The following is a 27,114-nucleotide window of genomic DNA, read 5'->3' as shown; positions in this document are numbered from 1 at the left end:
TTTCACATTTAGGGCAGGGAGATAGGAGCACCAGGCCCTGCTACTGCCCCCAGGAGTGGTGACAGGAGACAGCCATGTGTCACCCAGGAGCAAATCTGGGTGATCTTTTAGCTGCCTCGGTGGCCTCACTGAGACCTGGCACAGGTCCCCCGTGGTGCACAGCCCGGGGTGAGCACCCTCTCTGCCCTGCTTTCTGCACGTGCCAAGCCCCCACAGCACAGCTTGGTCCAGCACAAAACCCCTCAGAGGAGAACTAACGTGAGCACGGCTTTGGTGCCCGCTGTCCGTATCACTGAATGAAGTAAATGAATGAACCACTGAGCACACACAGTGGCCAAGGGGCTGCAGGGGGAACCACAGAGGGACCCAAGGCCAGAGGACTTGTGTTAGCGTCCTGCCAGTTGTGTGACCTTGAACAGTCATTTCTGCTCCCTGGACTTGAGGTTCGTCGTTTGTAAGAACAGGAGCCAGAGAGCTCCTCCCAGCTCGGCTCACGGGTTTTCCTGCAGGCCCCCTGGCCCACTGTCGGGGCGGCGTTTCTCACCTGCACTGCAATCACCTGGCGGTTTTTCTTTTCAATGCAAGTTTCTCAGAGCCTCAATGCTAGACCTGTGACAGCTGCAGTTTCTAAAACCCACACTGCAAATTTCTGGGGGCCACGTGCTGGCTCCACCGCGGCCGCCGCCGGTTTGCTGCGCTGGGTCTGGCAGGCCTTGCTCCGCTCCTTTCCACCCTCCCCTAACCCACAAGCAGCTCGAGCAGCGAGCAGCGGCATGTGGCAATCGCTCATCTCCTTGACCCCTTCCTCTGCTTGCTGAGTGATGGCTTTGTTATCTCCTTGTGATGAAGCATAGCCTTCAGCTGGGGGCATTTAAGACGCAGCGCACACAGCCCAGGCCACAGCTGCAGGACCTGGGGGTGGACCTTGAAGAGTTCATAAGGACGAAGCAGCCGCCCTCGAGAGAGCAGAAGCAGCGGCGGCGGTGGCAGCGGCACGGTCACACAGTCACACAGTCACACGGTCACACCTGCCAGCAGACAATGCTGCTAGCGACATTCAAGCTGTGTGCTGGGAGCTCCTACAGACACATGCGCAACATGAAGGGTGAGATCCCTGGGGTGGGGACCCAGCTCCCCGGCTGTGCGGCTTAGTCGGGGAAGGGATGGATAGGGTGTCGGGCCAGCCAGGTTCTCATCCCTGGTGGGTGGAACCTGGGCAACTCTCTTCCCTTCAGACCGTCTTTGGTAGAAGGAAAAGTTAGTCTTGACTTTTTTTTCCCCTTAAGATTTATTTATTTATTTACTTGAAAGGCAGAGTTACAGAAAGAGGGAGGGAGATCAATGTTCCATCTGCTGGTTCGCCCCCCAGGTGGCTGCACTGACCAGGGTTGGGCCGAACCGAAGCCGGGACTCCTTCAGGATTTCCCTCATGGGTGTGGGGGCCTGAGCACTCGAGTCACTTTCTGCTGCCTTTCAGGACCATTAGCAGGGAGCGGGATCAGAAACAGAGCAAGTGGGCTTTGAACCGGCGCTCCTATGGGATGCCTGCGTCACAGGCAGCGGCTGCACTGGCTGTGCCCCAATGCTGGCCCCAGGGGAGACTTACCCTTGTACAGTCAGGAAGAGACAGAAACCAGGCACTCCACACCCAGCTTAGTTCTGCGGCTGCCATGGAAGGGTGCACAGAGCAACCTGGATGAGTCTGTCCCAGGGGTGCTGGGTTGAACCAGCCGCCGCTGAGCCAGAAGCCACGCTTGAAGACCCACAGGCGGCAGCAGGCACTACAATGCTGGCCCCATCTTTCTTTCTTAAGACTTCTTTATTTGAAAGGCAGAGTGACACAGAGAGATCTTCTGTCTGCTGGTTCAATCCCCAAATGGTCTCAACAGCTGGGGCTGTGTCTGCCCAAAGCCAGGAGCCCAGAAGTCCACCCGGGTCTCCCACATTAGTGTTAGGGACTCAAATACTGGAGCCATCATGTGCTCCCTCCCAGGTGCATTAGCAGGGAGCAGGATGGGAAGCTGAGTAGCCACAACTTGAACTGCACTCCGATATGGGCTGGGGGCAGCGGCTCAACCCACAGCCCCACCACGCTGCTCTGCGGGGATGGGTTTCTTTTACTCGCCTTTTGCAGCAGGCTCTGTCTGGTTGCTGGAACGACACTGCCGCACCCTCCAGGGACAGAAACTCCAGCAGGCTCTGGCGCAGACACTGCGGGCAGGACCAGGCTTGATCGCTCCAGACAAAGGCTGCGCACCACTAGGGCCCTGCAGGCAGCCTGCTGAAGCCTAACAGGCCCTGAACTGGGAGCGAGGGACCTGGCATTCCTAGGTCTCCTAGGAATCTGTGTCCCTAGGCAATTGGTGATTCCAGGCCGGTTCTCTCTCTCTGTAACCCTCGCTGGCAATAATGGCTTCTCTGCCTCCCCGCAGGGCTGAGGCAACAGGCAGTGCTGGCCATTGGTCAGGAGCTGAACTGGAGGGCACTGGGGGGCCCCACCTCCAACACATGGATCAGCCAGGTGCGGCGTCGGAGCTCTCTGCTTGGTAAGTGCTTGGGGCCATTGGAGGGGGTGGACGCTCTGGCTCTGTTCCTGCCCTTTGTCATTTAATTTTGCAAGTCCCTTCCCATCTGGGAGTCCCTGCCTGCTCCTTGGGGTTGCCCTGTCTACCTTCCCCTGCAGGCTCAGCCCTATGGCTTTGGTCTTGGCTCTCCAGAGTCATGATCAGGTTCAGAGATCAGAGCGGTGACCACTGGGGGCAGGCCAGGGGCGTGGGAGGACGCTGTAAATCTCTCCTTGGCTGTACATCCAGGTTCTCGGCTGGAGGAGACTCTCTACAGTGACCAGGAGCTGGCCTACATCCAGCAGGGAGAGGAGGCCCTGCAGAAGGCCCTGGGCATCCTCAGCAACCAGGAGGGCTGGAAGGAGGAGAACCGGCAGGTAGGGAAGGCGTGGGCAGAAAGCTGCCGGTCCCCAGTGTGCCCTCGCTGCGCACAGGGCCAGTGGGGCCACTGTGCTCCTGGGACTGCCGGCCTTGCTCGGCCTCCACCGGGCAGCAGGTGGCTTAGAGGACTTCCCTTGTCCAGAGAGTCGACCTCGGTTACCCCACCCCACCCCCACGAGACATCTTGGCGACTCTTTAAGAAATCCTGTTTGCATCCTTTGCTAACATACCAAGGATGAGGAGCCTTTAAAGTGAATGGAAAAACGCCCCTTATGAAAAAGCCACAGGTGGATTGCAAAATTCTTTGCACCAACACATACATCTTTTGATTCCATTTCCCCACAAGCTTGCTGAAGTCTCCTTTCACGCTGTGCATACATTCGGCAGGTCGCGCGAGGGGGACTCTGTGATTCAGAGCCCTCATCACGCTACGTTAGAACACGCACAGAGCCGCAGCGCTTGCTCCCCGCTGTTGTGCCAGCCTCGCGGCTGAGCTTGTGGGCTGGATGGGAACACATAGGCGGCCCAGTGCCCTCCTGGGCTCTCTGCTCCCGGTGCTGCAGCCTCACCAGATGCCAGTGACAAGGTCCACGCTATAGGCCAGTGGTTCTGTCACCACAGACCTTAGTGGCTTTATCCTCAGCCAAAAGCTCACTTGCTCCCCATTGCCCCAAAGTTCAGGTAAAATTTCTCTTAAGTTTACAGAGCAGAGGAGTTAACAGACTACAGTTTTGAGTCAAGAGACCTGGGATGTAGGCCCAGCACTGCTCTCAGCCCGGGATCCTCACTGACCTCTTCTGGCCTCATGTCCTGGTGTGAAGTGAGGCATGGAACAAAATCAAACCTCTACAATCTCACTCAGAGAAATACCTGGTTGTAGACCAGCTGTCTCTCCCTCTCTTCATCCTGAAGTCAGGGCAGGGGCCTCTCGGGTGGTCCAGTGCTGGCCACCAGCATTCACCCAGAAAAAAAGGGTCTGAGGCAGGTGGGCAGGTTCCCCTCCCTGGTCTTGTGCAGCCACGGATGCCTGCCTATCGTCATCAGCTGGAGCTCCTGTGTCCTGCTCCCTTCCCTCTGGTGCCTGGTCCTGCCCGTGAGACCTTGGCCAGCAGTGTCGTTGTCCCTGACAGGCGAACGGGGACAAGGTGTTGAGCAAAGTGGTGCCACAGGTGGGCAAGGTGTTCCGACTGGAGGTGGTGCTGGACCAGCCCATGGAGAGGCTCTACGAGGAGCTCGTGGAGCGCATGGAGGCCATGGGGGAGTGGAACCCCAGTGTTAAAGAGATCAAGGTGAGGAGCAAGGTCAGGGGCAGGGACCCAGGAGGGCACCCCTCCCCCGGGCTATGGGTGGTGCTCAGCCCCAGGCACTGCTGAGCTGTGCTTGTGGCTCCCAGGTCCTGCAGAAGATTGGGAAGGACACGGTCATCACGCACGAGCTGGCCGCAGAGGCAGCGGGGAACCTCGTGGGGCCCCGCGACTTCGTGAGCGTGCGCTGTGCCAGGCGCCGAGGCTCCACCTGCGTGCTGGCTGGCACGGCCACACACTTCGGGGAGATGCCCGAGCAGAAAGGCGTCATCAGGTAACGCTGGCCGCAGGTTTTAAACCCCACCCCACCCACCCCTAACTCTAACATGGGCTGGTGGGCACGCGCCAAGTGTGCAAGTCTCCACCCTCAGCTGCTGCTGCTTTTTAAGATTTATTTATCTGAAAGGCAGAGTTACAGAGAGGCAGAGAGAGAGAGAGAGAGAGAGAGGTCTCCACCCACTGGTTCACGCCCGCAATGCCTGGAGCTGTGCTGATCCGGAGCCAGGAGCCTCCTCCTGGTCTCCCACGTGGGTGTAGGGTCCCAAGGACTTGGGCCATCTTCCATTGCTTTCCCAGGCCACAGCAGCTGGATAAGTGGAGCAGGCAGGACTTGAACCGGCGCCCATATGGGAAGACGGCACTGCAGGCGGCAGCTTTACCTGCTAGGCCAGCGCCAGCTCCTGCCCTGTTTCTTATGAGAATCTCATTTTCCAAAGTCAGAGTGCACCAGACAAGATGACCTCACTTTGATAACCAACCAGTTTGTCCTGACCCTCCCAGAAAGTTCAAGAACCTTAAGCATTTCCTGAAGCAAAGGGCAGGGCTGATGTTCAGGCCGCATGCTGAGGGCAGCGGTACTGATGATCAAAATGTTAAATAATCTTCACCACTGAGAAGGGGCCTGGGTACCACCCTGGATCCATCCATCCCCAACCTCCCTGTGACCCAGCAACCGAAGGGCCCGAGGGGACTCCAGGCTCCGCTCCCAGCTGCAGCCACATTTATTCTGAGCTGGTCACCATGACAACTGTGAAATACTTCCCTTACCTGATGTAACTTAGGGAGTAGACAAGGTGCGCCAAGAATGTGGGTAACCTGATTCCTGGTGAGGCATCTCCAAGCTGCCCTCCTGACATGCCTTCTCTTCATTTGCCAGAGCCGAGCAGGGTCCCACTTGCATGGTGTTTCATCCCCTGGCCGGAAGTCCCTCCAAGACCAAACTCACTTGGCTGCTCAGTATCGACCTCAAGGTGAGGGGCATGGGAGTGGCTCGGGGGTCGGTCTGCTGAGAAAAAAATAGGCTCTTCCCCCACTCACAGGGAACACCACCACAGGCTGTTGGTGGGAAAGGAACGTGAGCGATGGCCTGGTTGCTTTTCCACAAATGGCTTGCAATGGTTCCCTCTTACCTCTCAAATCAAATTTCAACTCTGTAGCTACCATTTTAGAAAGAAGGAAACTTGGTGCGAGAAAGGTCATGTGACCTGCTCAAGGTCTTGGTGCTGGGAAGACAGGGCTGGACTGTGTCTTAAAAGCAAATCCTTGGCTGGCGCCGCAGCTCACTAGGCTAATCCTCCACCTAGCGGCGCCGGCACACAGGGTTCTAGTCCCGGTCGGGGCACTGGTTCTATCCCGGTTGCCCCTCTTCCAGTCCAGCTCTCTGCTGTGGCCCGGGAGTGCAGTGGAGGATGGCCCAAGTGCTTGGGCCCTGCACATGCACGGGAGACCAGGAGAGGCACCTGGCTCCTGGCTTCAGATCAGTGCAGCGTGCCAGCCGCAACGCACCAGCCGTAGTGGCCACTTGGTGGGTGAACCAACAGAAAAAGGAAGACCTTTCTGTTTAACTCCGCCTGTCAAAAAAAAAAGGGGGGGGGGCAGCCAGCCAATCCTGTCGTGACATGCAGTCAGTCCTCTGGCCAGGCAGTCCGTGTTTGTGATAGGGCACGGTGTCCAGAGTGCCAACTTCTATCTTCTGCAGGGGTGGCTGCCAAAGACCATCATCAACCAGGTCCTATCTCAGACCCAGGTGGACTTTGCCAACAACCTGCGCAAGCACCTGGAGTCCAGCTCTGCCTCTAAAGCCAGGTGTTGAAGACCAGCTCGCTGCTCCCAGATGTGCCACACCTCATGGCTTGCGCGTGCACCGGAGACCCCTGCTGCCAGCCAGCAGGCCCGTCTAGGATCTCAGCTGACGGCAGTGGGACGGTAGTGTGTAGAGATGACACAGGGATTCAGACTGGTCCAAGTTTAGTAGCAAGAAAAATCAGGGATGGGCCTCTAAGGTGGAGGAAGCCTTATGATTTCATTCAACCACAAGCTGTGAATGAGGGCCAAGGTTCCTAAAATATTTGTAAAACTTTTTCCCCCTGGGTATCTTAAGATACTATCAGGATACTTAAGATACCTGATAGTATCTTAAAAATGCTAGAGGCTGATATGGGTGTGGTGATGCTAGGGACAGGGGCTGAGCACTCCTGCTTCATGGGCTCATGAGTTCCCATCCCCTGGCAGGGAGCAGCGACACTCTACTCTCCCACCACACATGTATAGCCAACCCCCAAGAACGAGCAATTACCCAGTTCTGTGTATTTCAGGTGTTTCCCACAGAAAAACACAAAACTATTGACCAAGCTGGTTTCTCCTTCTCCACAAGCACTTAGTCAGAATAAAGAATTAACTAACACAAAACTTCAGTCTGCACCTGTTCTAAAACTTTTTGTAAGAGAAAACTCTGGGCCGGCGCCACGGCTCACTAGGCTAATCCTCCACCTAGCGGCGCCGGCACACCGGGTTCTAGTCCCGGTTGGGGTGCTGGATTCTGTCCCGGTTGCCCCTCTTCCAGGCCAGCCCTCTGCTGTGGCCAGGGAGTGCAGTGGAGGATGGCCCAGGTGCTTGGACCCTGCACCCCATGGGGGACCAGGAGAAGCACCTGGCTCCTGGCTCCTGCCATCGGATCAGCGCGGTGCGCTGGCCGCAGCGCGCCGGCCGCGGCGGCCATTGGAGGGTGAACCAACGGCAAAGGAAGACCTTTCTCTCTGTCTCTCTCTCTCACTGTCCACTCTGCCTGTCAAAAAAAAAAAAAAAAAAAAATTAAAAAAAAAATTTAAAGAGAAAACTCTGAGATTTCAACTTCTTGTTAGAGAAGTCCTGGGCAAAGATTTCTAAATAGTTAAACTAAATCCCCCCTACCCCAGTTCATTAAAAGAAGAGAAGCTACTGGGGATTTATATCACTCAATAAATTAGAACCTGTTATCAGAATCTTTCATAACTTTAATTTCCATTAAAAACTTAAGTTCTTACAGAACTCTAATGAGCTAAATAATTGGCTTTGAAAGATGCAGATTATCACTGAGGATTTTTATGTACCTAATTAAAAAGCATGGGGGAGCGTAGCACAGTGGTCACACTGCCCCTTCAGAAGCCACGTCTGTCCTGGCTGGGACTTGAGTCCCGGCTACCGGCTTCCTGATGTGCACCCTGGGAGACAGCAGTCGATGGCTCCAGTACTTGGTCCCTGCCACTCGCGTGGGAGACCTGGAGTTTCTGGCTCTGGGCTTGTTCTGGTCTAACCACAGCTACTGTGGGCATTTGGGGACTGAACAAACAGATGGAAGATCTGTCTGCCTTTCAAACAAAATGAAAATACATAAACTTTTTTTTTTTTTTTTTAAAAAGGTAGTACCAAATATGGGAGTAGAATTCCATAGCTGCCAGCTTGGCTTAGGACTTCTTTGCTTGCAAAGGCTCAGATATTTCTATTTTGAGAGGAAGTGGCTGGTTGGAGGGGCAAAGGGAGACAGCAAATTCCCCGGTCCAGGACTCGGGGACATCATGCTTAAAGTGGGTAAACTGGAATGGGATTACTCTGTTGAAATGCATAAGCAGGACGGGAATCACTGTTACCCTCTAAAGCTTTTCCAGCTTTGTTTCGTTAGCAGTGGGTCTGTACTCTTCGGACAGGGAGCTCTAGCTTATTTATTGAACGAAATAGCAGTGGTGGAAACACTGGTATTTATTGAGGTACTACAATTTTACAAGTGATAGAAGTATTTATCATAATTTATTCTTGTTTCTTAGTTTCCTTTTGGTATGGATAGAACTGTTTATTCAAAAGTTTCAGGGGGAGACAGGACGGTTACAAAGAAGTTCTTGAAATGACCGTCCACTACCAACTGAGAGAAAATGGCTACTTGTTTACAGCGATGCGAAAGCAACAGATACTCTCATTTCAAGAGAAAAACAGGATAATAAATAAAGAGGCTTCCAACAAACACCAAGGTTTTGAGTTGGATTCTCATTTGCTGCCTTCAAACCATGTATTGTGTCTCTGTGGTGTCTGGGGAGATTTTCCCAGCTGCTATTTTTCACTGGAATAAAACAAGGTGTCACTGACGACCAGACTATGTCGAGAGTAGGTATTCTTTGAGCCCTTCGGATGAACCTGCTTAGCAAATGCTCACACTCTTTTCAAGTATTAACCAGAAAGTCTTTTCTGTGACCTCTAAGTTATGAAGGCAGCTATGCTGAGATGGAGTGGGTACGGAAAGGAACGCCATCTTCCTGGGAGTCCCTCCTGCTGCGATGACCTAAAAGCCTCCCACCGAGGTGGGCCCTGTAGAACGGGCTCCCAAGTCAACAGGTGTCTAGGGAGTGACAGGCTGAGACTCCAGCCTACAGCTCCACCGGTCCCGTGCCCGCTTTCCTGGTAGGAGACACGGAATGGGCAAATCTGAGTCTAAGGAACTCGGCAGGGGACAAATGTATCAAGTCAGCATTACCAGAAGATACCAACACTCACTTGAAATTTGGGTAACATTTTAGACTGGGAACTCAGACATCCATCAGGGTCACGTGGGTGACACATGCGGACACTGCGGGGACCCAGCGCGACTTGTGTCAGTCACGAGTGGCAGTGTCACTGAGGCAGGCCTGGGGGGGGGGCACATTTTGCCATGAGATGGGCGTGTTTAAAAGGGGAGCTGGCGAAGCTCCAGAGGGACCCAAGGGGGGTGGTCATTCTCACATCCCAGCATTTAGTGGTTTGAACGCTGCCCTTCAGTCGTGGGCTATTAGAAAGGAAGTCAGGCAGGCGGGGAGACACCCTGCACGCAGCAATGCCTTGGCTGGGAGAGGGGTGGGGCGAGAGCGTTGGCCCTTTAAACCCTCCTGAGGCTGCAGCTTTGGCAGGAGAAGAGGCCAAGGGGGAGGGCCTGAGATTCCGGCCCGAGACGCGAGACGCGTCTCTCCCTCCCAGTGCCGCTCCCCTTCCTCACACCGCCCCGACCTCCAGGGAATCCGAGGGCTGCACAAACTCGAGAACAAGTTTATTGGGGAAGGGTTTCTGTTAAAGTGGAAGCGAGTCCCTGTCACAATTACAGCTCTGGAGACCTAGTCGTGTCAGAGGGCCCAGTGTTCACAATTAATAGCAAAACCAAACTCACGCAGAGGGTGACAGTTTTTAGACTGCTCCGGAAGGTACAGCCACCGATTTCAGCTGTCCTCGGAAGCAGGCCCTCCCCCCGAGGAGAAGTCAGTGGGGTGGAGTGCAGTCAATGCCCACGGAAGACGCGTCTTCAGATAACTTAGCTACTCGGACGAGATTATGCACGCCTTGGAAAATCCAGTGAGGGAACGAGTCCCTGCGGGCGGGGGATGTGGCACAGCACCAGTCCCACAGGGAGCGTACGGGGTCCTGGGGTCAGCGGCTGTTGGTGTATGGCACACAGAGGAAGAGCAGTCACTGGAAGCGGGGGACGGGATGCGCGAGGGCGGGGGGTGTCCCGCAGGCCCACCCAGCCTTCCGCCTTGCTGAAGGGTGAGGCCGTGTTCTGCGGCAGCTTGCGGGAACACTGGGCACAGGTAAAAAGCAAAAACCAAAGCCCCAGTCTTCTCCCCCAGAAAGTCCATGTCTGAAAACAGAGGGGCGGTCAGGGTTCCCACGGGGGACTCCGCCTGCCGTCCACTTCTGTCTCCACGTGATACAAGACGTCGGCCAGGGTGTGCTCTACCACAGCGCCCCAGCCCATGTCACTCATCTGTAGGAGGAACGGGAAACAGGGGGTCAGCAAAACCACAGCGAGAACCCAAGACGCGGAGGGCGCAGTGCAGGCGGGCATGGCAACGCTACTCACGGGGCGGCAAGCGAGGTCTTTGGGAGGATACTTGAAGCACGGCCCGAAGTTAATGGAGACCTGGGATAAATTCAATCCAAGGAGACATGAGAAAAAAACCAGAGGATATGGAAAAAGTTAAGCTGACACTGAATCTTCATTTGCAATGACACTCAAGACATAACTAGAACGAAGTATACACCACTGCTACCAGTGGTCCACGTCCTCAGGTCCAGTGGGAACTGGGCAAATGAAACACGCCTGTGCTGATCTCCTTCTGGAAGCCAAAGACTTCCTGACATTGCCTTCCTCATGGCGGCTGCTGACTAAAACCACTAAGAAATCCTCATGCATGACTTTTCAATCATCTTTAGAAACAAATAAACAAAGAAACCCAAATAGGCCCTCATGAGAATCTTCTTCTTCAAGCTGGATGATACTAAAAAAAAGAAAGATCAGTGTAAGCAACAGTTAGGTTACAATGACACACAGCCCCACACTGATGAATGCGGGGTCTTCAAAAAGTTCATGGAAAAAGTGTATTATGGCCGGCGCCGCGGCTCACTAGGCTAATCCTCCGCCTTGCAGCGCCGGCACACCAGGTTCTAGTCCCGGTCGGGGTGCCAGATTCTGTCCCGGTTGTCCCTCTTCCAGGCCAGCTCTCTGCTGTGGCCCAGGAGTGCAGTGGAGGATGGCCCAAGTGCTTGGGCCCTGCACCCCATGGAAGACCAGGATAAGTACCTGGCTCCTGCCATTGATTGGCGTGGTGTGCCGGCCGTAGCATGCCGGCTGCGGCGGCCATTGGAGGGTGAACCAACGGCAAAGGAAGACCTTTCTCTCTCTCATTCTCTCTCACTGTCCACTCTGTCAAAAAATAAAAATAAATAAAAAATTTTAAAAAAGTGTATTATGAAATAGTTATACATGGAGCTCAAATTTTTAACAAAAATTAAATTTTGTCCTTTCCTTTTTTTTTTTAAAAAAAGGATTTGAAAGTCAAAGTTACAGAGAGGTAACTAGATGGCCAAAATGGCCAGGACTAGGCCAGGCAGAAGTCAGGAGCCAGGAGCTTCTCCAGGTCTCCTACAGGGGTGGCAGAGGCCCAAGCTGGTTTTCCTAGGCCATCAGCAGGGAGCTGGATGGGAAGTAGAGCAGCCGGGACAGGAACTGCTGCCCGTATGGGCTCTGTATCCTTCATACAGAACACTACCCCCAGTGAATTCAAAGGAAAGCTGTGGTGCATACTATCCGCATGAACTCTGCCCACGCAAACACCTTGCTCAAAGCCCCACGTGTTCTCGGGCCAAACCGAAACATGTGCCCACGTCTCTCTGGGGCTCTTCCAACGCGCTCAGCAGCCTCTCCTGCAACCCCACCCCTTCCTTCTGCGCGATGCCCGAGTCACAGGATGAACATGGGATACGTACCGTGCAGCTCTTGTACAGTGAGATGGCTGGGAAGTAAACCCCCTCAAAAATATCTTTGTAAGCCACACCTTGATTGGCACCATTTTTATAAAATATTATCTGAAACAAAAACCATGGTTCTACTTCAGAATTTAAAAAACAGAACAAACAAGACATGGGCCTCACTTGGAGAACACTGCACACTGCCCCCACGACACTGGGAATAATGCATTCAAAGAACAACGCAGTGGAGATCTTATGGCCAATGATATCTCAAATTTACGGTAACACTTTAGATTTTTCGAAGTAATTCCACATGCACTATTCCAGTTGGCTTTGGGTTTCTACTTGCTTTCTGGCTTCCTGTACCACAAATGCTAGAGTTCTACGTTCTCGTGGTTCATAAACAGTAGCTGGCCTTCCACGAACCCCTTGGAACTCCACTTGTTTAAGTTTTCTCATTTATTCCTTCCTCTTGCATCGGGTTCTTTTATATATTTATTTATTTATTATTTTATTTGAAAGGCAGAGAAACAGACAGATTTTTCATCTGCTGGTTCACTCCCTAAATGCCTGTAACAGCTGGGCTGGACCACCAGCCAAGAACCCCATCCAAGGTGGCAGGGACCCAAGTGAGGGAGCTGCCCACTAGGGTGCTCCTTAGTAGGAAGCTGGATTCGAAACGGAACCGTGACTCAAACCAGGCACTGATATGGCATGCAGGTGTCCCAAGTGGTGACTTACGTGCTGTGCCAAATGCCCACCACAGTTCTTAGAAACAACACATTTATTTATTTGAGTGCAGAGGGAGAGAGATCAATCCCAACCAAATGCGGCTGGGCTGCAGCCACGAGATGGGAACTCAGTCCAAGTCCCCCAGTTATTTGCGCCATCATCACTGCTGCCTCCCGGGGTCTGCCTTAGCTGGAATTTGAGTGAGGAGCTGGAGCAGGTTACTGAACCCAGATATCCTGACACGGGTGCAGGCATCTAAGCCAGAAGGCCGAACCTGGATCCGACGTCTGCTTTTCTACTTTCAAGTTCTCTCAATCTTTCGTCCTGTCTCATAAATATCTACTTGCAGGGGCTTCAGAAAGGCCCCTTTCCCTTCCCAACAGAAGCTATCTTCTCCCTGGTTTTACTTCTTGGCGATGTCATCCCTTCAGCATATTTTTTCCTAAAAACAACTGGAATTCCAGTTTACTTCCACACTTTCCGCCATCCCGGTCCCAGGGGGCTTTATGGTATTTTCATGGACAAATGTTTTCAGCTCAGGACTTTCTTCCTCCTCCCCGCTCCCTGTTCACTTTCAGCGCTGTGCCTGGAGCAGATGGACTGGCTCATCTCTGCTTGTGTAAGACCCCGTGCACACAAGCTCCCAGTGATCCTACGAGGGGGAGCAAGGTGCTGATGGGAGCTGGGTAGCCCCTGGGTACCCCAGCAGCTGCCCCACCTCCTGGAGACGTCCTTCTCAGGTGGTCTGCAGCCTTTTTCTAAGTGCCGCCCCATAACCATGGTGTGGCAGGGACCCCTCCACTCACACGGGGTCTCACTCCCCTCTCTTCATACCCAGGGAGTGGACCCCAGCCTGCCGCAGTTTTCATGACCATGACTTACCTCACTATGGGGAGTCTGCTTTAGGCTCTTCTCTGCTTTATCCACGAAGTCTTTCTCCTCAAAATACAGATAACTCTTGAACTTGATCAAAGCCTTGAAAATCATGAAGGGGGCAGGGGAAAGGTACAATGAGAAACCAGTTCATCTTCACGGAGAAGGGGCAAGCTGGCCCCAAAAGCACTGAGCCTCGGGCTGTGTGACACACATCAAACTGGTTTGCAGTCTATGCTGCTGGATTCTGAACTATTACGTGCTTCTTAAAACACCACGCTCATTAAACACTTTCAAAAAAGGTCCTTAGAGAGAGCCTCTCATCATGACAAAGATTCTCACAAAAGTGGCTAGATTAATTGAATTTTCAGTAACTGCAGTGAAAGAAATGACAAGCCTACAGAGCTGGGCCAAGGAGTCTGGGACTTCTGGGTCTCCCATGCCGGTGCAAGGGCCCAAGGACTTAGGCCATCTTCTACTGCTTTCCCAGACCAAGCAGAGAGCTGGATCGGAAGAGGAGCATCCAGGACATGAACTGGCACCAACATGGGATGCCAGCAGAGGCTTAGCCCACTACGCCACAGTGCTAGCCCCTAAAATCCCTTATTCTATAAAAACATTTTGAGGCTTTTCTTTCCTCCTAGTTTCTAGTAGTCTCTGGTTCAACACTTTCATACTGATGGGCCCCGAGAGCCTAACTATTCACTCCCAGATAAATACATTGCATTTATTCTTTAAAATTTAATTTTTTATCATATACATTAAGCATGGAAAAAATATACATAGAAAAAATATAGATTTATATACACATTTATGTAATATATAAAATGCATAATATATAATATATATATTATATTTACAATGAAGAGTATCTCCCTCCCTTTCCCACCATCTCACCCAAGTTTCCCTTGCAAAAAATAATCAAAAAGTATCTTGGAATCCTTCCAAAGAACCTAAACATGTATTAATATCTTAAAAATTAGGGGCTGGCATTGTGGGGTAGTGGGTTGAGCTACTGCCTGCGGGCACCGGCATCCCATATGGGTGCAGGCAGTGTCCCGGCTGCTGCTCTTCCAATCCAGCTTCCTGCAAACTGCCTGGGATAGCAGCAGAAGATGGCCCAAGGGCTTGGCCCCTGCACCCATGTGGGAGACCCAGAAGAAGCTCCTGGATTTGGTCTGGCCCAGCCCAGGCTTTGTGGCCATTTGGAGAGTAAACCAGTGGATGGAAAAACTCTAACTCTGCCTTTCAAGTAAATGAAATAAATCTCAAAAAATAAATAAATAGATAACAAAATTAGGGGCTCGCATCATGGCACAGCAAGTTAAGCTGCTGCTGTGATGCCAGCTTTCCCCATGGAACACTAGTTCAAGTCTTGGCCGCTCCACTTCTGATCCGACTTTCTGATGGCCCACGTGCTTGGGCCCCTGCTATCCATGTGGGAGACTTGGATGGAGTTCTCGGCTCCTGGCTTAGGTCTGGTGCAGCCCCAACTGATGCAGCCATTTGGAGAGTGAACCAGCAGGTGGAAAATCTCTCTTTGTTGTCACTCTGCCTTTCAAATGAATAAATGAATCTTAAACCACATACACAAAAACATACCAGTTAAATACATAAATAAGCCACATAAACAGCAACATACAGAAACATTGTTTAGCACCTTTAAGGTTTATTTTTATTTATTTGCAAGGCAGAGAGAAAGAGAGAGGGAGAGAGAAATGGATAGGGATAATGGAGGGATCTTCCATCCAATGGTTCACTTCCCAAGCAGAGGCAATGGCTGGGGCTGGGCCAGGCTGAAACCTGGAGCCTGGAACTCCATCCACGTCTCCCATGTGGGTAGCAGAAGCCCAAGTACTTTACCCTTCACTTGCTGCCTCCCAGGTGTGATGGCAGGAAGCTGGATCAGCAGCAGAGCAGTGGGAACTGGAACAGGCGCTACCTGCGCCACAGGTGTGAACACGTGCGGCAGGCATGGAAGGGCTCCAAGTGGCAGGTGGTGAGATGAGAGTCAGCTGTGTGGCGCATGCACTGAGTGAAATCTCAGTCTGCTTGTTATCAGAATAAACGCAGAGGACCTCCACTATCCAGAACTTGATCTAGAGCTACAATGATCAAGACACTGTGGTACTGGCATAAAGGACACACACGTCAGTGGCACCAGGAGCCCAGAATAAATCTCTACTTAAGATAGTCATTTGCTTTTCACTTAAAGGCACCAAAGAAATCCAGCAGAGAAAGGAGAGTTTAACAAATGGCATTGGACTAATTGGATATTCACATGGAAAAAATTAACTTGGAACTCCACACTGACACAGAAAATTAAATCAAGGTGGAACAGAGACCTAACTGTAAAAGCTACAACCACGATGTCTTCAAAATAAACCATAAAATATGGGAGAATATGGCTTGAGGGTACCCAAAGGTTTTTTAATTCACAGAAAGAAATACATCTATAAAAGAAAAATCTGGTAAGTTAGACTCCATAAAAATTAAAGCTTCAGTTTATCAGAAGATACTACTAATAAAACAGACAAGTCAGAGACTAGGAGAAAAATACCATATCTAATTACCCCATGATCTACTGACTTCATTTCTGTATATTGACTCAAAAGAAATGAAATCATGTTTACATTTAATTCTCAGCCTTGTAAACAGAATGAAAATAAATGAAAAATAAAAAAAAGAGACTTGTACAAGAACGCTTATAGCATCTCTATGGTTTTTAAAAAAGATTTATTTACCTGTCTGAGAGGCAGAGTTACAGAAAGGGAGAGACAGAGAAGTCCTCTACTGGCCCACTCCCCAAATGGCTGCAACAGTCAGAGATGAGCCGATCTGAAGCCTGGAGCCAGGTGACTCTTCCCAGTCTCCCATGTAGGTGCAGGGGCCCAAGCACCTGGGCCATCCTCCACTGCTTTCCCATGCCACAGCAGAGAGCTGGATGGGAAGAGGAGCAGCCAGGACTAGAACTGGCACCCACATGGGATGCCAGCACTGCAGGTGGAGGATTAACCCACTGTGCCATGGTGCCGGCCCTACAGCATCTCTATTCTAACAGGCCTGCCACAGTTTGAACAGGATCTGGGTCCCAGCTCACGTAGGCATTTAAGTCCCCAAAGTCATGGATAGACGGGTGGAGGCACCATCCAATTGTGCTGTCTGAAAGTGGGGGCCTTTAGATTAGACTGGCTTTTGGCTTTTTTTTTTTTTTTTGACAGGCAGAGTGGACAGTGAGAGAGACAGAGAGAAAGGTCTTCCTTTGCCGTTGGTTCACCCTCCAATGGCTGCCGCGGCTGGTGTGCTGCGGCCGGCGCGCCGCACTGATCCGATGGCAGGAGCCAGGTGCTTCTCCTGGTCTCCCATGGGCTGCAGGGCCCAAGCACCTGGGCCATCCTCCACTGCACTCCCTGACCACAGCAGAGAGCTGGCCTGGAAGAGGGGCAACCGGGACAGAATCGGTGCCCCGACTGGGACTAGAACCTGGTGTGCCGGCGCTGCTAGGCGGAGGATTAGCCTAGTGAGCCGCGGCACCAGCCCGGATTTTGGCTTTTTAAAGAAGAGATCAGAGCCGGCGCCGCGGCTCACTAGGCTAATCCTCCGCCTTGCGGCGCCGGCACACCGGGTTCTAGTCCCGGTTGGGGCACCGGATTCTGTCCCAGTTGCCCCTCTTCCAGGCCAGCTCTCTGCTGTGGCCCGGGAGTGCAGTGGAGGATGGCCCGAGTACTTGGGCCCTGCACCCCATGGGAGACCAGGAGAAGCACCTGGCTCCTGCCATCGGATCAGCGCGGTGCGCCGGCCGCAGCGCACCAGCCGCGCCGGCCTTTGGAGGGTGAACCAACGGCAAAAAGGAAGACCTTTCTCTCTGTCTCTCTCACTGTCCACTCTGCCTGTCAAAAAAAAAAAAAAAAAAAAAAAAGAAGAAGAAGAGATCATGGGGCTGGTGCTGTGGCATAGCGGGTGAAGCCACTGTCCGCAGTGCCGCTATCCCATATGGGCGCTGGTTTGAGTCCTGGCTGTTCCACACTTCCAACTGAGCTCTCTGCTGTGGCCTGGGAAAGCAGTAGAAGGTGGCCCAAGTCCTTGAGCCCCTGCACCTCCGTGGGGGACCCAGAAGAAGCTCCTGGCTCTGGATCGGCGAAGCTCTGGCTGTTGCAGCCAACTGGTAACTGAACCAGCGGATGGAAGATTCTCTCTCTCTGCCTCTCCTTCTCTTTCTGTGTAACTCTTTCAAATAAATAAATAAATAAATCTTTGAAAAAAAATAAAAAATAAAAAGAGGAGATCAGGGGTATGGGAGAGCTGGCTGTCTGCTCCCTGTCTCACACACAATCCGCCACTGCGGCCTCTACCCTCATCACAGGCCAGACCAATGAGGCCACCTGATCTTGGGCTGTAAACCCCCAAAACAGTGAGCTGAAATAAACCTCCTCCCTTCAGAAGTAACTTCTCTCCAGTACTCATTACAGTGACAAAACACTAACACAAGGCCTAAGTGTCCACTGATAGCAAAATGGATACATGACTATTACAGTCCACTCACACGATGGAATAGCACTCCACAACTGCAGACATTCTACATCACATCATCCGAGACTCAAAGCAGGAAGGAGCCAGGTGCAAGACTGCAAACTTCTGTTTATATAAACTCAAGAAGATGCAGAAACTGAACATGAGGAGGAGACAAGTCAAACCTGGCTGCCTCTGTAGGCCGGGGCTGGCGATGGGCTGGGAAAGGGCTTGAGAGAACACCTGGGGCGATGCTGCGACTCCACCTCTCATTAAGATAGGGGAATGCAGTTCAGAATGTGTGTGTTTCGTTTTATATGAATTTTACATCAAAAGAAACTAAGCCAGGTTGAACTCTAGGTAATGATCTACATCCTGAAGTATTTGGGGCAAGTGTTTGATGCCTGCCTTACAGTGCTTTAAAACAGGCCAGACAGGCTGGAGGGTGAACAGATGACATGCTAGTGGTACACTCGAGGTAAAGAATGTTCAGGTAACTGCGTGTCATCACAAGATAACGTCCAGGCCCGGCTGCAGGCATTGCTGCCAAAGGAGAGCCTTGGGGAAGAGACCCACCTTGTCTTTGTATGTGTCAGGCAATGACTTGGCTGTCTCTGTGTCTTCAGGAAGGTTGATGTAGAATCCCAGGACATCTCCCTGTCCGTAGCCAGAGGAGTAGTGTTTGCCAATGGACTGATGGAACTTGGTTCCCTTTTTGCTCCGCCAAGAATAGCTGAATTTGTCATAGCCCAAGGGAGCTTGGAGGTTGCCTGTGCCAATCAAGATACAGAGGAAGACAGAGGGCTGCAAGTCAACTCTGATTCTGATTTGCTCAAGGAAAAAGATTCCACCCCTTATTATTACTTTTTAAAATCAGTTTCATGTAAGCAGAGATGGGTGGGGTAGGTTCTTGTCTCGGTGCAAGAAAGAGTTCAGAGGTGAGACAGAGAACGGGTAGCAAGGTTTATTAGGGTAGGGCATCTGTCAGAACAGGCGGGACAGAATCTGAGGCAGAGTGCCCAGTCACTCAGACTGGGAAAACAAGGTTACCTGGTTAAATGGACAGAATATACCTGACAGGCCAGGCAGCAGGCTCAGCAGACAGCTGAGCGCGCAGGCTGTATTCAGACTGGGGCCTCTAAGGGAAAGGGGTCCCGTTCTTCCTGCCATTTCTCCTTCACCTCCTCAGGACAAAGGGCTTCACTACTCAGTGCTATCAGACAGGGGGCCCACCGGGCACCTGGCAGAGGAGCCTTGCTGGGGTGCCTGCCTTGGAGGAAGGATGCAAAGGTTTCACTGCTCTTTGCTGTCAGGCCAGGGAACCTGGTGCTGGGGAGACAGGATTCTCCTGGGGAGCTTTCCTTCGGGGGAGAGCTGAGACCACCTGTAAAGCTATCAGGGTCTGGGCAGAACTTTGCAGTATAAAGTACTGGGCTGTTTCCAAGGGGCGCTTCTGCAGATGCTCGGATTTCCTCAGGCCCCTCTCACACACACAGGCTAATGTCTAACTTCCTACCTAACACCGGTAAAACTGCTTACAAACTATCTCACAAGGAAAGAATTATAAACATTATTCCAGGAGTTGTAAACTGGCTAAGCCCTCAGGCACTGAATTTGATGCCCACTTCTGACATGCCCCCATTGTGAGGCCTTGGCCAGATAGTCTGTTATTTCTCTACCAGCCGTGACATCCACATTACGGACCAACTTACCTAAGGGCTGAGACCAACCAAGTCTGGCAGCAGTGTCAGGTGGCATCTCATCCACAGTGATCTCAAAGTACCAGGCACCTTTCCGCACCCCGTGAGAGGCCCGCACCATGGAGTAGCCCTTCTCTCCAACCACAGTCAGCCGGTCATCGGAGATCTTCAGCTGGGGAGCTGCAGTGGAGGCCAAAACAGAGGCCTGGGGCTCACTGGAGGCCCTTGTGACAGCGCCCACAAAAATCTGAGTCTGCACACTCCAGTAAAACAAATAAACAAAAAACTAGAAATAGCGGTTTAGGTGTCTGAAATACTAGCTCAGGAATTTATTTTAAAACATTGTCAGACTTTCTTTTCCTTTTACATTTTTATTTATTTATTTATTTACTTTTATTTGAAAGGCAGAGATCTTCCATCTGCTGGTTCACTCCCCCAATGCCACTAACAGCCAGGTCTGGGCAAGGCTGAAGCCAGGAGCCAGGAACTCAATCCAAGTCTCCCTATGGGTGGCAGGGACTCAACTACTTGATCCATCACCTGCTGCCTCCCGGGGTGTGCAGTAGCAGGAACCTGGCATCCGGGGCAGAGCTGGGACTCAAACTCAGGCATACTGATATGCGATACAGGTATTCCGAGAGGTGTTCTAACTGATCCACCCAATACTGCCTTAATTCCACACTTTACAGTCCTTGTATGCCCTTCAGTTTCCCCAAATATTAACGTCATCTGCAACCATAACACAATCATCAAGGCAGAAAATTAACACTGATATAACATTAACTAATAAACTACAGATCATCTTCAAAGTAAGCCAATTATCCCAGTAATATCCTTTTTAACCATGTTGGATTCAGAACATTATCCAGTGTTAATAGGATATTAAAGGGCTTACCTTCTCACAAAACATTTAATCACAAAGGAAAAAGCTACCTACAGTGGACAAGCCTGGCAGACATGCCATGGTGAAATGATCAAAGTGGGTATGACCGTTAACGAGACAAACGAAAACCACGTGCGACCTGACAGGACCTGCGTGAAGGGCACAGCATCACTGCGCCATGTTCCTGTCCAAGGTGCATGATCTGAATCACGAGAAACCATACAATCTCACCTGAGATACTCTATAAAGACACCATCAGATGGACAGGGGAACCTGGAGAGCGTGTGAGGAGAGGGCAGTGATCAGTGCTAACGTCCTGGTTTTGACGGTTCTATACTAGCCCTGTAAGAATGGTGAGTTTAAAAAATACCCACAGGCCGGCGCCGTGGCTCACTAGGCTAATCCTCCGCCTTGCGGTGCCAGCACACCAGGTTCTAGTCCCGGTTGGGGCGCCAGATTCTGTCCCGGTTGCCCCTCTTCCAGGCCAGCTCTCTGCTGTGGCCCGGGAGTGCAATGGAGGATGGCCCAGGTCCTTGGGCCCTGCACCCCACTGGAGACCAGGATAAGTACCTGGCTCCTGCCATCGGATCAGCGCGGTGCGCCGGCAGCGGCGGCCAGTGGAGGGTGAACCAATGGCAAAGGAAGACCTTTCTCTCTGTCTCTCTCTCTCACTGTTCACTCTGCCTGTCAAAAAAAAAAAACACAAAACACAAATTCTTTGATTGTCCCCCTTCTAATGAGGCAGAGGCTAATTTTCCTCTGCTGAGTGTGGGCTGGACTTAGTAACACACTTCTGACAAGCAAGTAAGGTGAAGTGACCATTCCATTCCAGACAGCAGGTCACAAAGGGCACACTGCCTGTCTGGGACAATATGCCATGATGAGTCAGTTCCCACGGACAAGGACAAACAGGCAGGACAGGCCCACAGGGAGGGCAGAGGGCATGGGGTGAAGGCCCCATGACTCCTTGGAAACAGACCCTCCAGCTCCACTTGCTCTTCAGACAAGATAGCCACCGCTACAAGTCTGCCTGTAACCTCCTGAGGTTCCACAGATAAGCAACTACCAGACTCCTGCATCCATAAAAACAGAGATAAAAAAAAAACAGAAACAAAACCACAAACCTGTAGTTTCCGACTACAAAGTGCAATGGTAATCTGATATGCAGGAGGAGACGCTGGGTGGACAACTGTCACAAGGAGAATGGATGTGTTTACAAGGAAGACACTAACGCTCGCAAAGGTGACAGGGCATCCTGGCAGCTTACCGTCACTCAAAAGGTTTAGGAAAAAACGGTCTCACTTCCTAATCCCCAAGTCACTTTTTTGACCATCCACTACTTCAAAGTGTGCTCACCGCAAATGGTAATCAAATGCAGACATAACAGACACTGCTCCACGGGATCACTTCATTTCCAAGTGCCTAGCCATGGGCAGGTGTTTAGTTCAGTGGTTAAGACGCTGCTTGGGACACCCATGTCCCACAGCAGGATGCCTGGGTTTGGGTCCTGGCCCCCCTTCCGATTCCAGCTTTCTGTGAAGGCGGACCCTGGGACACATCAGATCATGGCTCAAGTACTTGGGCTCCTGCCACACACGTAGATATGGATGGAATTCCAGGATCCTGGCCTCACCGGGGTCCATCTCCAGCAATTGCAGGTATACGAGGAGTGAACCAGCAGATGGAAGCTCTTGCTCTCTGCCTGCCTTTGTCTCTTTCAAATGAAATTTTAAAAAAGAAAAATTAAAAACAACAGATGCTAAGTCCAAGAAATAACAGACTTACAAATATAAAGAATTTATGGTCCAGTTTAGATTTAATTCAAACTGAGTCTTTTTTTTTTTTTTTTTTAGGATTTATTTATTTATTTGAAAGGCAAAGTGACACAGAGTTAGAGAGACAGAACTCCATCTTGGTCTTCCACGTGGGTGGGCAAGGGGGCCAAGCGGCCATCATCCTCTGACTTTCAGTTATATTAGCAGGAAACAGAAGCACAGTAGCCGGCACTCCAATATGGGATGCCAGGATTGAAAGTGGCTGGTTAACTGTGCCCCAAACCGGCTCCAAGAGGCATATTTTAAATAGCCATGGAAGTATGAACATGGACCAGCATTAGATAATTAAGGGACTAATAAATCAGGTAGGTATGAAAATGGCCCAAGTGTTTGGGCCCCTGCACCCATGTGAGACTCGGAAGCAGCTCCTGGCTCCAGATTGGTGCAGCTCTGGCCATTGTGGCCATTTGGGGAGTGAACCAATGAATGGAAGACCTCTCTTTCTCTGCGCCTCTGCCTCTCTGTAACTCTTACTTTCAAATAAATAAATAAATCTTTAACTAAAAAATTGATTAGGCAGGTATAATAGCACAATGGCTGTTTTTAAAAATCTTTGTTAGAGCGACGGGAGTTGAGGGGCAGCAAGTTGTGCTGCTTGGGACCCCATCTCATATGGGAGTGCCAGTTCAGGTCCCAGCTACTCCACTTCCACCAGCTTCTTGTTAACGCGCCTGGGAAGGTGGCAGATGATGGCCGAAGTACTTAGGCCCCTGCCACCCACATGGGAGATCAGACTGAGTTCTGGGTTCCTGGCTTCAGTCTGGCCCAGTCCTAGCTGTTGAGGGCATTTGGAGAGTGACCCAATGGATGGAAGATCTCTCTACGTTTGTCTCTCTGCCTTTCAAATGGGATAAGAGTAAATAATAATTAAAAAAAAATTAGATTTTGGACCATTTTGGATTTTTATGTTAGGAATGCTCAACCTGTAGTACTTGGCAATGTCAATTACCTAGTTTTGATAACTGTACTATGATCGAATAAGGTGCTATCATTAGGAGAAGCTGTGTTTAAAATTAGGTCAGGGACCAGCATTGTTGCTCAGTGGGTTAAGGGGCCACCTGCGAAGCTGGTGTCCCATACAGGCACTGGTTCAAGTCCTAGATGTTCCACTTCTGATCCAGCCCCCTGTTAATATGCCTGGGAAAGCAGAAGAGGGCCCAAGTCTTGGGGCTCTGCCACTCAACGTGGGAGACTCAGATGAAGTTCCTGGCTCCTGACTTTGGCCTGGCTCAGCCCTGGTTGTTGCAACCATTTGGGGAGTGAACCAGCAACTGGAAGATCTCTCTGTCTCCTTCTCTTTCTGTAATGCTACCTTTCAAATAAATGAATAAATCATAAAAAAAAAAAAAAAAACTAGTTGGAAACAGAAAGCTATAAAAAACTATACACACAGCTACACACACACACACACACGCATGCACGCACCATGCTACCGCCTACAGGAAGAGATGAATGACATTACTCCTGCACATTCTGGCCGAGTCTGTCTGGTTAGAGATGGGAGTGTGGCAGTGGGACAAGACCAGGATGCATATTCAATTCTAGATCCAACAACACTGCTGACTGCAGTTCAAGGTAACACAGGTTTGTAAGATCGTTAATACCTCACATACCTCGATCATGTAGGGCTAACAAAACTCGCTCATACAAGCAGGCTCTGTAGAGGTCTCCAGGGATAGGTTTTCCTGCCCAGCAGTCAAGTTCGAGCTTCTCAGGGTCAGGGGCGTGGGGGTCAGGCTCAGCTAAAATATACCGATAGCCATCTTTATTAAATGGATGCTCCAAGGGGTAGCCATGGGGGGGAAGGCGCTGAGCAGAAAACAAAGGGTCACTGCAAAAAGGAAAGAGCACAGTCAAGAAACCAAAACCCTCTCTGGCTCATCCAATTCTGTAAGAAACGCCTCTGAGTTATTAGGTTTCAGGTGAAACACAACCAACTTCACCACGAAGGCTTTTCAGTCCTCAGGTAGCCCATCCTGCCCTCTGTAGGCGAAACAGGGACATGACAAGGAGTCAGTTCCTTTGGCAAAGCAGTTTTGGTCAAATTCCTTGTAGAGTGCAGGAGACAAGGAATCTGTCAGGCAGGGACTGACACTCTTGGGGTCCTTCAATCTAAGCTGAGGTCTGTGAAGCTGAGCCAGTACTTCACACAGCAGGGACAAGCAGACAAGAGGCAGGAACGCGATTCCCTTCCGATGCTTACTGTCATATAACCAAATCCACACAAGCAAGAGACCCGAGCACTTACTATCTCTTGGCAGTCCAAAGAACTTACCTGGATTTCATCACCTTGGGGTTCAAAGTCAGAAAAAAGCACCAGCCTTCAAGTGGCTTTATTCCCTTCCCTCATCTATCCTTTCTCAAGATGCAGCATGCATAGAATTCACTACCCAGGCTTATCTCCAGAGGCTACCCAGGGGTCTCTTTATTTTATTTATTTATTTTTTGACAGGCAGAGTGGACAGTGAGAGAGAGAGAGAGAGAGAGAAAGGTCTTCCTTTGCCGTTGGTTCACCCTCCAATGGCCGCCGCGGCTGGCATGCTACGGCTGGTGCACCACGCTGATCGAAGGCAGGAGCCAGGTACTTATCCTGGTCTCCCATGAGGTGCAGGGTCCAAGCACCTGGGCCATCCTCCACTGCACTCCCTGGCCACAGCAGAGAGCTGGCCTGGAAGAGGGGCAACCGGGACAGAATCCGGAGCCTCGACCGGGACTAGAACCTGGTGTGCTGGCGCTGCAAGGCGGAGGATTAGCCTAGTGAGCTGCGGCGCCGGCTTGGGGTCTCTTTATAGGAACAAGTTCATAAAACAGGAAGTTTTCTCTGGGGTTATTCGGCTGCTAAAGTGCTCAAGGCTTGAAAAAAGGGAGTTTTTTAACTTCCCACACTTTCTGACCTTTTCCAGCACCAAACTCCAAACAACACTCAGTCAGGGTGGGGGCTGGGGCTCTTCCCACCTGCGGGCCTTCTTGGTGGTCCCCGTGGTCCCTCCGTCCTGCTGTTTGCGCTTGGCTCCTCTTCCTTTTCCACTGCTCCCTGCTGCAATGCCCCCTTTGAAGAGAAGGAGACCACCCTCAATGAGCTGCGCTGCAGGCGCCTACCGTGGGGATGAACACACCCAGAGTGCATTTGTGTGACATCACAGGAGGATTTCCTTCCGAAAGCTTGTCGGTTTGGAATGACTGCTGAGTGTCTCAAGTCCAGAACACCGGGTTCTGGCAATGAGCTCAAATGAGTCTAGCACCGAGGACATTCACGCCACGTTTTCAACCTTCCTTTCTCAGTGAATCACAGCTACTTGTACAATTTCTGAGGATGTGACACAAATGCATCTTCACGTGCTCAGATTCTAAAACATTCATAGCTAAAAAGAATGAAAACAACTGCATGGACAGTTTTCCCCCCACCCAAGTCAATACAAACACCCACAAAGACAATATCCTCACTTGCAGGTTGATGCTCATTTGCTCATGTAGTCCATACACATCATAAAGGCACAGTATCTGCTAAAGCACTTAACTTGAATACGGAACAAGACAAAGTACATCCAACATGGAAAACAGAAACAGAGGAACTCAAAAGGTGTTTCTCTCCAGTGCTGTTAGACACTAATCGTGGTTGTACAGGAAGTGGGCAAGAAGGCTTCACATTTAGAAGGCAATCTGTAGTTTCACACTCCTTCATCCAAACAGTCTTTATCAAGATCGTGCCAATGCGTGAAATTTAGTTTACACTAACTTGGCTTGTGAAATTAAGAGCAAATAATATCAATAGAAAATTTATATTTCATACAAAAAAATTTAGCTATACATTAAGGCTACAAGGAGTTTACCTTGTGTGTTTTTCAATTAGGTTCTTTGAAATTTTCATCCAGATCTATCATGCCTCTCAATTAGTTTGTTTTCCTCCTCTTCCAAAAAAAGTCCCTGAACTGCAGGCAAACACCTTTACACAACAGCTGCATGGAGTGCTCTGTCTCAGCTAGGGGCAAGCCTGGACAGTACCAGCAGCTCTGCTGCAATAAAAAGGATCAAGACATGGAGGGGGATCATATTCTGCATACACAGGGCCAGACTAATGACCAGAAGTTCCTTTCATGTGCACATCTCACGCCATCCCTGTGTCTCACAAAGGTTTAAACTATTGAAATGTGAGCATCTCTAATTTCAGTTAATGATAAAACAAGATTCCATCTTTCACTGTAATGGTCATTTTAGTTATTTTAAAAGAGAAGTTTTAGCTCCATCTTGCACAGAACAAGCAACACTAAGGGGACTGCTGGCCATGTTAGGCAGAATATGACAACATACAAGCCTTTAATTGCTAACATTAAACTCGACTACTGCTTCATAGTATGTGCTATTGCCACCATTTTCACAATGCTTAAGATTATTCAGTTTTAGCTTCTACCACAACTCAGCAAAAAGCATTTTCCAAACCACAAAATACTTAAGTCTGAGAGGCTGAAAGAAGACAGAGGAGGAATTCACCTCCCAAAATGGCTCCGCCTGTAGGGACAGAAGTGGCACCATGTATTTGTCAAGCTTAAACAACCAGAGGGGAAACCACGGAGTGGCAAGATAAACACAGTCGGATGTCTCCACCCATCTTAGACCATCCCCAACACTGGAGGTGATTAGGCAGCTCCAAAAGACAGGCTAGCGATGCCAGGTGTCAGACAAGCAGCTGGTGGCCCTTCAGCTACCCCAACTCTCATCAGATCACCGTTCACAAGAAGAGCGTCTCCCCATTAGATGTTCCCAGCAGAAAAACAGGCCAGTGGGTGACCGATACAGAAGAAGGTGAGCAAGCTC

The 27,114-nt window shown here is 50.7% G+C and overlaps 2 protein-coding genes across 5 annotated transcripts in view; one reads left to right on the top strand and one right to left on the bottom strand.

The window, feature by feature from the left end:
- Positions 1–893: 893 nt before the first annotated feature.
- Positions 894–6,909, top strand: STAR (steroidogenic acute regulatory protein). The gene is made up of 7 exons (XM_017350352.4): positions 894–1,105; positions 2,433–2,546; positions 2,814–2,941; positions 4,076–4,234; positions 4,339–4,523; positions 5,406–5,499; positions 6,228–6,909. The coding sequence occupies exons 1-7, from the start codon at positions 1,042–1,044 to the stop codon at positions 6,339–6,341; spliced, it is 858 nt and encodes a 285-aa protein (XP_017205841.2). The 5' UTR covers positions 894–1,041; the 3' UTR covers positions 6,342–6,909.
- Positions 6,910–9,554: 2,645 nt separating this feature from the next.
- The window catches only part of ASH2L (ASH2 like, histone lysine methyltransferase complex subunit), a 31,238-nt gene continuing 13,678 nt past the window's right edge, over positions 9,555–27,114 (bottom strand). For 2 of the 4 annotated variants that reach the window (XM_051832371.3, XM_089325895.1), the window contains exons 9-17: positions 26,791–26,808; positions 25,258–25,351; positions 23,916–24,133; positions 19,597–19,764; positions 18,461–18,654; positions 13,385–13,477; positions 11,789–11,887; positions 10,383–10,442; positions 9,555–10,286 (exon numbers count right to left, since the gene is read on the bottom strand). In XM_051832371.3, coding sequence (XP_051688331.3) covers positions 10,179–10,286; positions 10,383–10,442; positions 11,789–11,887; positions 13,385–13,477; positions 18,461–18,654; positions 19,597–19,764; positions 23,916–24,133; positions 25,258–25,351; positions 26,791–26,808 — 1,052 coding nt within the window. In that variant the 3' untranslated portion in view covers positions 9,555–10,178. The remainder of the gene's footprint in view (positions 10,287–10,382; positions 10,443–11,788; positions 11,888–13,384; positions 13,478–18,460; positions 18,655–19,596; positions 19,765–23,915; positions 24,134–25,257; positions 25,352–26,790; positions 26,809–27,114) is intronic. The other 2 variants (XM_051832373.3, XM_089325894.1) reach the window with 1 other exon arrangement.

This window comes from Oryctolagus cuniculus, chromosome 2 (genome assembly GCF_051225735.1).
Source record: "Oryctolagus cuniculus isolate XC-2025 breed Fujian yellow rabbit chromosome 2, ASM5122573v1, whole genome shotgun sequence".
NCBI lineage: Eukaryota > Metazoa > Chordata > Mammalia > Lagomorpha > Leporidae > Oryctolagus > Oryctolagus cuniculus.
The sequence above is the reverse complement of the archived record's forward strand: the minus strand, read 5'-3'. Positions and strand labels throughout refer to the sequence as shown.